Below are 12937 nucleotides of genomic sequence, written 5' to 3'. Positions count from 1 at the left end.
GAGGTTTCTTTTAACATATTTGTTTTCCTTGTAACTCAACAAGGAACTTAGAGGTTTCTTTTAACATATTTGTTTTCCTTGTCACCACACCCTTTTTTTCCCTTTCTCTAGAGTAACTGTGGTCAAAAAATAAAAATTCGTCGTGTTCTTATGAATTGCCCTGAAATTGTGACAATTGGTTTAGTCTGGGATTCAGAACACTCTGACCTGACAGAAGAGGTTATGCGGAATCTGGCAACACAACTTTATCTTCCTGGGGTATCTGACCTAAAACTAATTCTTTATTCTAGAATTTAATTTTATATAAATCTTATGTAAATACAAATATATGCATATATACATATGGGTATGTAATTATATGTATTTAAAAATCAGCACAATTTAACTTCAAAATTTATGGCTAACATTCTGTATAATGTGCTGCCTAGCGTAGTTTTTCTGAGAGGAAAAAGTCTTGTCAGAAGTGTTGGTCTTATACCTAAGTATGAAGAGGAATATAGATAAATTCCTAGTTGAAAATTTAAGAATATCATGTTCAATTTGAAATTTGTAGAATTAATCCAGAGCATTACCATTTTGCCCTAACAGCTATGTAAAAAAAAAAAAGTTAAAATAGACCTATTAAGAGCAAAGATCATTATTAATGAAAAACTGAATAATGCAACAAGATATTTAATTCTAATTGTCTTGGTGGAGTGCCAGTAGTTGGCCTAGAAATCAAGGGTAAGTGTGTTACATGCATTTAAAAATATTAAATATTTTTACAGCTCTTCTATAGGGTTACAGATGAAAATGCCAAAAATAGTGAACTTTTTCTTGTGGGAATGATTTGCTACACAAGCCGACATTACTGTGCCTTTGCCTTTCACACCAAGAGTTGCAAATGGGTGCTGTTTGATGATGCTAATGTAAAAGAGGTAAATGCTGTTTTTACTGCTACCAAATTTAGTGATCTTCAGTTTTCTAGAACGCGTTCTTCTGTCACAACACTTAAACAAGTCAAATGAATGTCTCTTTTTTAAGTGAACCTTTAGTTTACTAAATCAGTTTTCACAAATGAATTATAGAATTAACTTCACCACTTAAAAATGCCAGATACTTCATGTTAATGCACGTCCTGTCAACTATTGAACTCTTCATTCTTTTTATGAAAGACTTAACACTGCAAATATAGCCATCAGTAATTAATGTTCTGGTTGTTAGCCAGTGTAATGCTGGTTCTAGATTCTTGCCACAATTTACATAAACTTATGCTGCAGTGTCGAATCTTAATGTACCTTTGGAATTAGGACATGGTTACCTGCTGTTGATTGAATTATTCTTTCTGTAATTCTCTTTGATGGCTTTGATACAGAAAGATTATTTTTTCTTAGATCGGAACAAAATGGAAAGATGTGGTCTCCAGGTGCATTCGATGTCACTTTCAGCCATTGTTGCTATTTTATGCTAACCCAGATGGCACAGCTGTATCTCCAGAAGATGCTCCAAAGCAGATTATTCACTGGTCTCCAAACAAAGCAGTAGGAGGAAATGGGGAAGACTTAGGTAATTCATTTTTTTAATAATGATATAAACTATGAGGAATTATGAAACAAGGATTATAAGGAGGGGGTAATGGATTAGCTGATTTGTTCTTAAATACTTTTATCAGTAATTATCTAAAGGGTCTCAAAAGAAAAAATATTAGTATACATCATACTGGAACTGTCTGTTTTGTCTGATATGGGAATACAAATTGAGACGTGGATAAGGAGTGGATTTTTTTATTGAAGATTGGTCATTACTAAAGTTATGTGTAAAGTAGTTCTTTCAGAAGAAAATCGAGTATATTTGTATATGCAAATGTTCTTAAGCATGTATTGGTACATTTAAAATACTGCTTAAAATATTATTAATTTAAAATCAACCATACTGCTTAAAAAATGCTTTTTATAGCATTTTACCAGAGCTTAATACAAATACAGAGATATATTTGGAGTGTTACCATATGCCTATGCACGTGCACTTTTTCTAAACTTTAAATATAACATACAAGTAAAGTAAAAGGCCAGTTGAATTTGACATGTATCCTCTTTACATAATAAGTCGCAATAGGACATGCACTGCTTCAGGGAAGGAGTGGAGCCTATTCTACTGCAGCCTGCCATTATAAACATGGCAGGATACAAGATGTTACAAAACCTTACTGCCTAGCATATTGAACTGTGGTGGGTTGCTTGTTTCTTTTTGTTTTCTTAATCCTAAATTAAGAATTAGTTTTGAATTTACACATTGGAAGATTTAAATTAGGAAGCCTGTAATTCTAAAGATAGATATGTTGTTTGTTAGGGTTTGAGAAACATTCTGCTCCTAAGTCAGACCACTTGAAAGAGAATGGAATTGGAGACTCCGCTAGTCAAAGGAGTAATAAAAAACTTCAGCCAGATAATTCAGCCTTCAGCAGAAGCCACATTCAGGCTAGTGGCGGTAGAGGTCCAGGTATGTACCTTTCCCCCCACCCCCCCCAACCTCAATATGTGGCTTATTATGAAATATTTACGTTGGTGCCGTAACTACCCCTCATACTTCCTGTACTAAAGTGCTGCTTGAGGCCTGCATCCTTTTCTCAAACAACTTCATACCTTCCAGTCATATTGTCAGTTAAAAAGCTCATTAGAAAGTTGAAACCGATTTGATCTGGTAGAGCATGTGGCTCTGCGGGTCATTGGCTATTTGGTGGAACAGTTTCCCAACAGTATTGTGATGTGCGGTATTATTTTTAATCCTGTATATTAACTGATGTTTATGTTTGGGGGGAAAAATACTTTATTTTTTATTTTTTTTAAAAGGCACCTTTAACCTATTTTACAACCTATTCTGTCAGTAAACCAGGCTTCCAAAACCAACCAACCAAAAAACCTTTAAGTAGCAATACTGGGGAGTGAGTGCTGTCTTATGTGTCTGTGCATTTGCTACAAACTTCCCATACTGGGAGAGATGTTGGCTCCTCTTACTTGAGAGATGCGTTTCCTTCCCTTCTGTCTTTCAGTGTTGAATTGCTAAACCTTATCAAACTTCAGAATGCACATCTTGATAACTTTTTTTGATGAGGTGATGACCCAAAAGGGGAATTTGTTGTTCTTAAGCAGTGACTGCTGTTTTCTTAAAAATAGAACTTCACATTTAGACAAGATTAAACTTGGGTTAATTTTGTAGTATAATTCATAAAAGTTGAGGTAAATAGTACGTGCTTTGAAAATGGCTTGAGTATTCAGTCTTAACACGACATGCCTTTAAGATATGCCTGAGGTAATGCTGCTTTGGTTGCTTTCATTAGCTCTGTTCAGTGGACTGCTTGGAGATATCTGTATACTCGTACCTATGCTATACATCTTCTGTTTTCTTAAGAATTTGTGGTTTATAATTCATTAATCTTTTTAAGTAGTGCTAATGATAAAATATAAATGTTATGGGACATAAATACAATTGTGTATTTTGATCATGAGTAAGTTTTTATTAATGATAATTGACAAAATATATATTTTTTGCAGCTAAGTTAGTTTATAATGATCAAAAGGACAGGCTAAAGGACATATCCAGAGAGTGTGCTCAGAAAGCTGCTGATATGAAAAACTTCTCATCTTTACGAAAAGATGCTGACAGAGGACCAAGAAAAGAGTCTGGGAGACAAAGAGGTACACTTTAAAAATATGACCAGAGAATCAATGGTTTAGACAGGTTTTAGCACCAAGATTTTTTTTTTCTTCTTTGTTTTTCAGTTTGCAGTGTTCTGAAACATGTACTGAATTTGTTGAGATAATATAAGAAAAATATGAACTGTGATAATATGTTATATTAATTTGTTGTAAGTTAAATTATTTGTGAAAACTTTAATCCAGCTTTTTTTTCTCCCTCTTCCTTCTTACCAGATTTAACTGGGGAAGATCGTTCCAATTTTAAGTCAGGATCTCCTCCAGTTGGGAATGGACTTAGACAATGCACTGATCAGCGCATATACAGCAGCCAGGGAAGAGGACCATATAAGCATGACAGTGTACCTCACCAAGCAAAGCTTTCTGTACCGGTGCTTGGAACAAATAAAATGGAAGCTTTTACAGCTGGGGAGAAACCGATGGTTAGGACCCGGACTGATGGTGTCACTGGCTATGATACAGACTGCAGTCAAGACTCTAGAGACAAAGGAAGTATCATCAGCAGCAGAAGCAGAGGTAAAGGCTGGAAACCCATGCGAGAGACGCTAAATGTAGACAGCATTTTCAGTGAGACTGAGAAGAAACAGCATAGCCCAAAGCACAAGGCAACTCCGAACAGTAAATCTAAACATGAGAAAGAACGGAGCTTTAACCATTGGCCGAAAGAGAACCAAATCCAGAAATGTTTAATGACTATATATGAAGATGAAACAAAACAGGATACAGGAAGTAGAAGCTCTTTGGATTCAGAGGGGAAAGGCAATGCTGAAAAAATCAAAGGCTTTGCGGAGAGAAAAATCCATGGTGATAACTGGCAGATCCAGAGAACAGAATCTGGTTATGAAAGCAGTGATCATATCAGCAATGGATCTGCAAATCCAGACTCTCCTGTTACTGAAGGAATCAATCCAGCTGAGGTCAAGAATGTTAAAGATGGCGCTTCCTGCAGGTAATGCTAGTTCTCTTAAGAACTTCTATAGATTGTACAGAAAAAGAAATTATTATGTTTGGGTGTTGTTCCATATACAATCAAGTAAGTATACTTTTGGAACTTTATACTCTTCAGGCTATGTATGTAGAAAACTAGCAATATATCTAGAAATATGAGTACAGTTATGAGTCTTATCTTACCTTCACTCTGAGGCTACAACAGTATTCAGTTCTGTTTGGAAGGTACTGAGCCAGAGCTTTGAAGCCCTGCTGAGGGGCAGGGTGTGTTAATTTCAAATAATTGCTACAGCTTTTTAATTACAGGGGTTTCAAGCTGTGGGTAACTTGCCACCTGCAATGGAATAGAACTGTCCGTACAAATCGTATCTGTAATAGTTGTATGGATAGGCCCCTACTGAAAAGATGGGAATGGCAGTAGATGACTCTTGTGTATTGTTTCTAGTTGTTGTTCTGAAATTTAGATTTGTAGAACACCTAAGGTATATTGGTCACTTGATAATTGGTTGAGATGTTTGAAATCTTTGCTGAGAAGTGTAAAATTACTAAAACTGGCTTAAAAAAAAGAATGGTTAGTAGCCAAATTTTAGTGAACTTTCTAAGAATTGCAGTAACAAGTATGCTGTCCAGAGAGGTTTCGGAGTCTCCATCTGCAGAGATGCTCCTAACCCGGCTGAATGTGGTCCTGAGCAGTGCCTGTTCCGGCTGACCCTGCTTGAGCAGGGGGTTGGACTAGATGATCTCCTGAGCTCCCTTCCAACTTAAATGATTCTATGGTGCTGTGAGATAAAGTTGTCAACCTTCTGCATGCAGTTTTCAGCACTGTGTGTCTTAAACTGTATGTAGAAATTCATTCCTACTAGAATCTATATGTTCTTATTCTGAATTTTGTTTATATCCATAAAATGGAAAAGCACAGTTATTAGACCAAGCTTATTCACAAATGATTGCTAGATTTGAGCATGATTTGGACACGTGTTTTCATCTGATTTTTTTTTTCTTACTGGGGAAGGGAGTGGCAGGTGCAAAGAACGAAGCTGCTCTGACTTCTCTAAGTAGAGATGCAAAATTTAAAATGTATTTCATAAAGCATATAGAAAGTTATCAAAGCAAAATTTTGATTTAAAACATTCAGAATTCACCTTCTGGGTGAAATAAAATGTCTCTGATTATTTTGGTACTGCAAGAAAGCAAAAACAATCATTTGCTTAGTTCTCAGTTTCCTAGGGAATTATTTTATTTGGCATACAGAAGTTATAAATAAGGCCAAAAAAAACGGCCTTACCAAGACAGGACCAAAGGTTCATCTAGAGTTCTTTCAGTCTGCACCAGTAGCCAGCAGCAGGTGCTTATGGAGAGAGTAAAGAGGATAAAAATGGTGGTATCTGGGAGGTGTATTCTTCTGACCCTAGTGTACCAGGCTGTTTTATGGACTTTCCGAACGGGAGACTGAGACTGTGGTATCCACTTCCAATTAAAACACTTTTATTCCATGCCTTTATCTGTTCACCACTCTCTCTGCTCCTTTCCCTCCCAGCCAACTAAACAAAACTGCACCATGCAAAACCCTCATGGGCTTTATTTGAATAATGATATGAATAAATATGAATATTTGAATAATGATACAAATAAATGCACGTATAGCCCCTTTAAACCATGTTTATAATTGTGGTGTCTACAGTTGCCTTGAACAGTGATTTCTACAGTTTAACCATGTTTTTTTTATATGTCCTCCAGTAGGTAACTTAATGAGATGACCAAATGCTCCTTGTATTTTTTTTATGAGAGACTTTTATAAATGTAAATAACTTGAATCATTAGGAATCTGCTTACACTGTTGTTTAACCTTTTGTCAAAGAAAAAATATACTTCATCCAAATACACTTGATTTCTTGGGACTTTCCAGTTTTATTGGGTGACCAATAAAACTTTAGACCAATAAAATCTTCCGAAAGATTTTATGTGATTGGTATTTAGAATTGACTGGCAGTACCAGTACCAGAATCCAAAGGAATTACTTGAATTACTTGACAAGGTGGAAAAAAATGACTTTTGTTTTCCTGCCTTTTAGGTTCTTTCTGCCTTTTTCTTTCATCATTTTTCTTACTTTTCTGTCCTTTCAATATCGAGAGTCCTTTATAGCAAAGTTGCCACCATGTATCTTCTTCTCTGCTTTACTTTGGGAGAAGGAAGGAAATAGCAGGGTGTTTGTCAGCTCCCTGTCAGGGTTGGTAAGGCACACTTTTTGCTTAACTAGAATAGCAAAAGTTAACAACTCTGCTGAATTTTCCTCTTGCATCTGTGACTGTAATCTTCTGATTTTCTTCCAGTTTGAGGAAAAAGTGAGAGACCAAGTGTCAATATCAATTTTGTTGTTGCAACAAAGTATGAATATAAAAACAATAAATAGCAAAAATAATGAATAGCAAAATGTGAAACTAGGAAAACAGACAAGCTAGAATGTTAGCTAACAAGTTTCACATATTTAAAATGCTGAGAGATTTCTGCACTGAATTCAAGCTTCTCATAGATGCTGCTGCATGGGTGTTTCACTTTGAAATAATCAAGGAGTAACCTACTAGCACTGAAAATTTGTTTTGGACATGGGTGATACTGATGATAAATTGGAATAGACTACCACATCGGTAGTTTTCTTTTGCTGCGCTAAGTGGTAATTATTGGGAAAAAAATCAAATAAATGGAATCATGTGACCAGTATCATCTATTCCTCTAGAAAAATGATATTCTAAACAGTTGTGCTTTCTCAGTGATCTCTGTTAGTATGCACTCTTTAAAAATTTTATGAAGTTTTTGTTTGCAGTGAGGAAAAAGTGCAGTTTGTATTCCTTTCTCACTAGTGACACATCTCTGTTAAGTTGCTGATAGCTTTGGAAATCAGCTGTCTTTATTAAGCAGACCGAGGTGATACTACACAACAAATTGTCTTGATTATTTCTGCATTGCATAGTGGACATCCTGCTCCTCTACAGTGGGGCTGGGATGAGTGGGCATGTGCAATCTCCAGAACAAACTGGGATACACCAGCCTTACAAACTGTATGTTTTTCAACTGTCCATGTTAAAGGATGCAGTTCATCCTAAATTCATCTGCGTCATTGCAGCCCGTCATGCATGTTAGGTGTGTTAAAAGTATTCAAGTGCCACCTTCACTATTTTATGTATCTTCTGTAAAGTGTTTTATTCAAAAATGTGACAGTAATGATAACAAGCACCAAAGTTTCACACAGGCAAAATTTTTATGCTTGTATGCATTCGAGGAAGTAATGTTTGTGATCACATGGCAGGAGTTGAACCTTTCAAATTATGTGTGTGTTTATTTTACAGTGAGCAGAACTTGTCAACCAAAAAAGCTGAAAATGTGTTACATTCCGTATCCCAGCAGAACAGAAATTTTTATGGTAAGAATTTTAACTTGTATAAAGAATAAGAAGCTTTCTAGAAATAATTTACATATACCAAAATTGTAATGCTAACATACTGATATCACATAAGAGATGGATAGATTTCTGATTTTTTTTTTATTTTATAATGTTGCTGCAAGTTTGTCATGATATTTCATAAAAGTGAAAAATGTATAAAAGTTATCATTTTAATGGCAACACATAATGTTGTCTGTACCTAGGTCAAGAAAATCTGCAGGGAGTTGGTGGCTGTTTTGTGCCAGTGTGTAACTGCTACTGGCTGGTGTAGGTTCCCTGTACAAGCACCAGAAACACAAGTTTTTACCAGTATTCGTGATTTTTGGATGACATTATGCTGGTATATAAGGCATTCAGTGTAATTCATTTTCACTGCCTTTAATCAGTATTTTCTTTTTAATCCAATGCAAATGATTAAATGTGAATCTCATTTTCTTTTGCTTGTATTCTGCTTGAGAATGTATTTCTCAATTTAATGTTTTTTTAGTGACGGTGCCCATCTCCCATGCCCCCTCCCCCCCCCCCCCCCCCCCCCCCCCAAAAAAAAGTCAAAAGAAAATGCAGTTCTTTTGTTCATTCCCTGTGTTTTCCAAAAAAAAAAAAAAAACAAACAAAAAAAAAAACAAAACAAAACAAAAAAAAAAACAAAAAACATTTCCATGAGTGTTCTTAGTGGATAGTAAGGAAGATTTTTTTTTTAAATGTCTGGGTATGCTGTGGTACCATTTCTCTTTCTTCAAGATAAGAAGCAATATCAGGAAGAAACAACTTGTAATAAGGAAATCTACTTCCTTTTACATACTAATATGTCTGCTGGGTTTTTATAAATGCCGTGGCATATAAATATTATAGGTCAGCATGAGGCCAGCCAAAATCATTATCTACTGTTGCTGGAACAATGGAATAGTGCTTGTACAAAGAGGTGCAATAAATATTAAGACACTTCCCCAGGAAATGTTTGATTTTTTTTTATAGATATCATACTACTTTTCAAAGAATTGTACACTACAGATTCTTCTAAGACTTAAATTTGAGAGAGATGTTGCATTTGCCATACCACTTTGTTATTGTTACTCCAATTACTTTTTGGTTGTAAAAAGAGAACTAATTTGGTGTTTTTTCTTCTTTTTCATTTTGACAAAAACAAAAGCCCTCAAACCCAATTTTGCATGGAATGCAAAGATCTAGTTTTGTATGATATTTTTTCTACTGTAGTTCTGTAGTATAACTGTTTTTATCATTACCAGTGGAAGAAAGTATATAAACACTGGGATAGCAAAGAAGGAAAAAAAGCCACTAGTGAAAATACAAAAAACGCTGTCAGAATGAGAAATAGTTGGGTTCAAACAATGTTTCAATTTATTGCTAAGTATTCTCTGGAGATTACTGTGTACTGTACTTGATTATATTTAAAACTTTGATCATGTTACAAATATTTCTTCAAAACTGTTACCTATTCCAAGTGATCCTCACAGTTATCATAAAACATAATTGTCATAAAGCATTGGTGTAAAATTCTCATCTTTTCAGTAATTCTGTTTCACTAACTAATTTTTGAATAGTTTTGTAACAAAACCATATGTAATTCTAAATTAAATGTGAAGTTCTCACGTGTGCGAGTTTTGGAAAACCACTTTTACTGTAAATGATAAATGGGCTGAAAAGAAATCTGAAGAATTTGATTATTATGTACATGGCCAAGGTTAAAGATTTAGACATAGGTTTTTTGCTTGTGTAAAAAGTGTCAGAACACCTTTAGGAAAAACAGTAGTAGTCATTTACAGGTACCAGTTGTACTGCCTTATGTTATGGTTCTGAATATTGTGACCACAACTAGAACTGGTAGGTAAACACTATATAGATTCCTAGAAAATGGTACTTTAACAAGGAAATATCTAGTCCTTTCTGAGAGAGGAACAAAACATAAGAAATGTTTGTTAGCTGCTCCTGGCAACTCGAAAAAATAACTTCTTGTCTCTTCTTGGGAAAATAACCGTGAACTTTTAATTGTGCCCACTGTTTGCGTAACTGTGCTTTGCCAGTTCCCGATTTTAACAGGAGCTGAATTAGGCTACTGTTCAGTGGTTCAGGAATTCTGTCCTTGACTTACAAAAATAAACTTATTGTTAGAGCATTTTAAAGATAGTAACATATCACACAGTGGTTATGTAGATCAAATGGCTGCTTCTTTCACTGCTTGTAAGCAGTAGATAACTTGAGCTAAAGCAAGTGTCCCACATGGCCAGCAATTAAACCTAGAAGACGTATTTTCTAGATTTTTTTTTTCAAAGTTCAGAGTACTTTTTGAACTATCCCTTCAGTCAAATAAAATGGTAATTCAAATGGGCTGAATGCTTTATGGAATCTTGTTTAAGATGCAATAATAAAAGCTACCTGTTCAGTGACTTCATTTAAATGATAATAAAATAGATGTGCTCAACATCAATGCCTTAAGTTAATAATTCGTTCCATTTGAAAAGAATTGCATCGCATTTGCAGAGTGGTGTTTTTAATATTGTAAATCGAGAGGTTTTTCTGTTAATAGTTGTTGAGCTCACTAGTATGAGACAATTTCAACCGAAATCTTGAATCATTCGGAAGCTCTTGTGAATATGGAAACAATCCCCAGATTGTCTTTAATTCTTTGTGACTTCAGAAAACCATACTTCTGAAAAAGAAAACATATCATCCTAGGAAAAACATTTATAGTAATATTTAAAATGTGCTTCTAAGGGAAAATTCAGTTGTTAACCTTTCTGATGCAGTAAGTCTATATGACTATTTTGTTTGAAGAACTGAGTAGTGAATTGAAGCATAAAGCTACTTACTTTCCTTAATGCAAAACAGAAACAAATGTCTTTCTGGAGTGTCTATAAATGACAGATGAAAGACAAACAAAAACCCTCAGAACTAAATCCTAAACTGTAAAGGTTTCCAAATGCAGTCAAATAACCCTCAAAGGTTGAAATTTTAAGCACTCTCATTTCTGTTGTTCACTTTATGAATGTAAGAAGTTTGAAATTTAAAATCAATGAAGCAAAGGTTAAGGTTCAGATTTTAAAACAAAGACCCAATAAACTTGATAGGAAGGGCAGATCATAATGAAGGGAGGATAACAGTTGATATTCTCTGGTAACAGTTGTTCCACTTCAAAACTTACTTAAGCTCTCACATGTGCAAGTATTGAGAAAAAAAAAAAAAAAAAAAAAAAAAAGGTAGAACTGTATTTTCATTTTGCCTGGATGTTAAAAGCTAAGGAAAAAAAAATCTGCTAAAAAGTATATAATAAAAGTTTTACAACTGCATGTTGCTCTAAAAGGAGAGTTTATTCAATAAAATGATTTTTTAATATATTTTTTAAAATACAGTATTTTTAAAACAAATTATAATGTGTTTACCTTCTTTTCTGGAACTGTTTTTGTTCCACATTTCCAAAGCTTCCAGTAATTTCATCTGTGATTTCAGCTGAACACAGAAAAAGTCTGTGTTCAGGGAGAAGAATTTACCACAGGACATTCTTATTGGCAACTTAAAAAAAATAAACCAACAAAAAACACTCATCAGGAAATCAAAACTACAGGAAACATGCAGCTAAAACATTAGTAAGAATTTGATTTTTTTTTTTTTTAATGTACAGAAATTGGGCATTGCAGAATTGTGCAAATGTTCTGTGTATGTAAATTAAGTCATTAGAGGAAAAAACTTTTGCTTTACTTGTTGGCTATAGAATGGGTGTTAGTCTTTTTACAAATCTAGATTGGCTATTCAGCTGTGAAAATAGCTGTTGATAAATCTTTTAAGATTGGTTTGTATTTGAGAGACCAGAACTACCTTTACTTATTGGTAAGCTGCTTATGACCCGTTGATAAGGGTGTCAGTCTGCAGCTGAGCACAGTGCTCATGTGTCCCATATTTGGGTTTGCAAAGAATCTGGAGCCAAAATTCCCTATAGAGCCTGCGCCTGGTTTTAACCTTGCATGGATCTCATGTCAGCAGAAGAGAAAATAACACGTCTATTTTTAAGTTAGCTGGAATTCTGAAGACAGATCACCTGGTATTGCTGAGCAGCTTTGGTTGAGTGTGCCATGGGCATGCTAAAGAAACAGTTTGCTACCCTTTGCTGCCTCCTCCTGACAGATTTATGATACTGCCTCTTGGAAGGACTTAATGTGCTAAATTCCCTCAGAGTTTGGCTTGGAATGCACTTCACATCAGTCGGGTTTTGGAATTAAAGAGCAGTTGTATGGTCAATTTGTATGTGATTTTTAAGTAGGAATGCTCTTGTATAAAAACCTGTATATTCAAAGACTTAAAGCTAAAAACATTAGCTACAGACACAGTTAATCTAGAAAATTAATTGACTAATTTATTCCTAGACTGTATGCTGAAGACGGGTCTATGATTAAATACTGAACTGAAAATATTCACAGGAATTAATGTGACAGAGCCTGTGCTTTTCTCAGTAAAGTGATTTACAGTTCATTAAAATCTGTAGCAGAATGAAATGTTTTCTATTTGATTACCTCAGTGTTAGTTATCTCTGATGCCATGGCCTGCTGGAGAAGTTTTGAACTTCCTTTCAGGTTAGTCGCTTGACCCTTGCCAGTGTCACAAGGGCTCATTCAGTAAACATGTTTTCACATAAGTGTTCTTTCTAGGGTTGTGGTACTGTTCACCATGCTGGAATAGCAAGAATTTTTTTTTAGTTTCAAGGCTCGAAGGAAAGCTGTATTGAAGGCTTTGTCTCTTCAGGTATATGCCTTTTTAGCCTCTACAACCTGTGTCTTTGTCAAAGATTTAACTTCTTTAATCTTTTATCTGTTAAAAGATAGGGCAGATACTGACCCTTGAAGTAAAT

At 34.9% G+C, this 12937-nt stretch overlaps 1 protein-coding gene across 3 annotated transcripts in view; it reads left to right on the top strand.

The window, feature by feature from the left end:
* USP53 (ubiquitin specific peptidase 53) overlaps nt 1-12937 on the top strand; it is a 38721-nt gene that overhangs the window by 19366 nt on the left and 6418 nt on the right. For all 3 annotated transcript variants that reach the window (XM_050710435.1, XM_035550204.2, XM_050710436.1), the window contains 7 exons: nt 112-258; nt 768-917; nt 1374-1545; nt 2329-2478; nt 3531-3674; nt 3909-4641; nt 7985-8058. In XM_050710435.1, coding sequence (XP_050566392.1) covers nt 112-258; nt 768-917; nt 1374-1545; nt 2329-2478; nt 3531-3674; nt 3909-4641; nt 7985-8058 — 1570 coding nt within the window. The remainder of the gene's footprint in view (nt 1-111; nt 259-767; nt 918-1373; nt 1546-2328; nt 2479-3530; nt 3675-3908; nt 4642-7984; nt 8059-12937) is intronic.

Source organism: Cygnus atratus, chromosome 4 (genome assembly GCF_013377495.2).
Source record: "Cygnus atratus isolate AKBS03 ecotype Queensland, Australia chromosome 4, CAtr_DNAZoo_HiC_assembly, whole genome shotgun sequence".
Classification (NCBI taxonomy): Eukaryota; Metazoa; Chordata; class Aves; order Anseriformes; family Anatidae; genus Cygnus; species Cygnus atratus.
The sequence above is the reverse complement of the archived record's forward strand: the minus strand, read 5'-3'. Positions and strand labels throughout refer to the sequence as shown.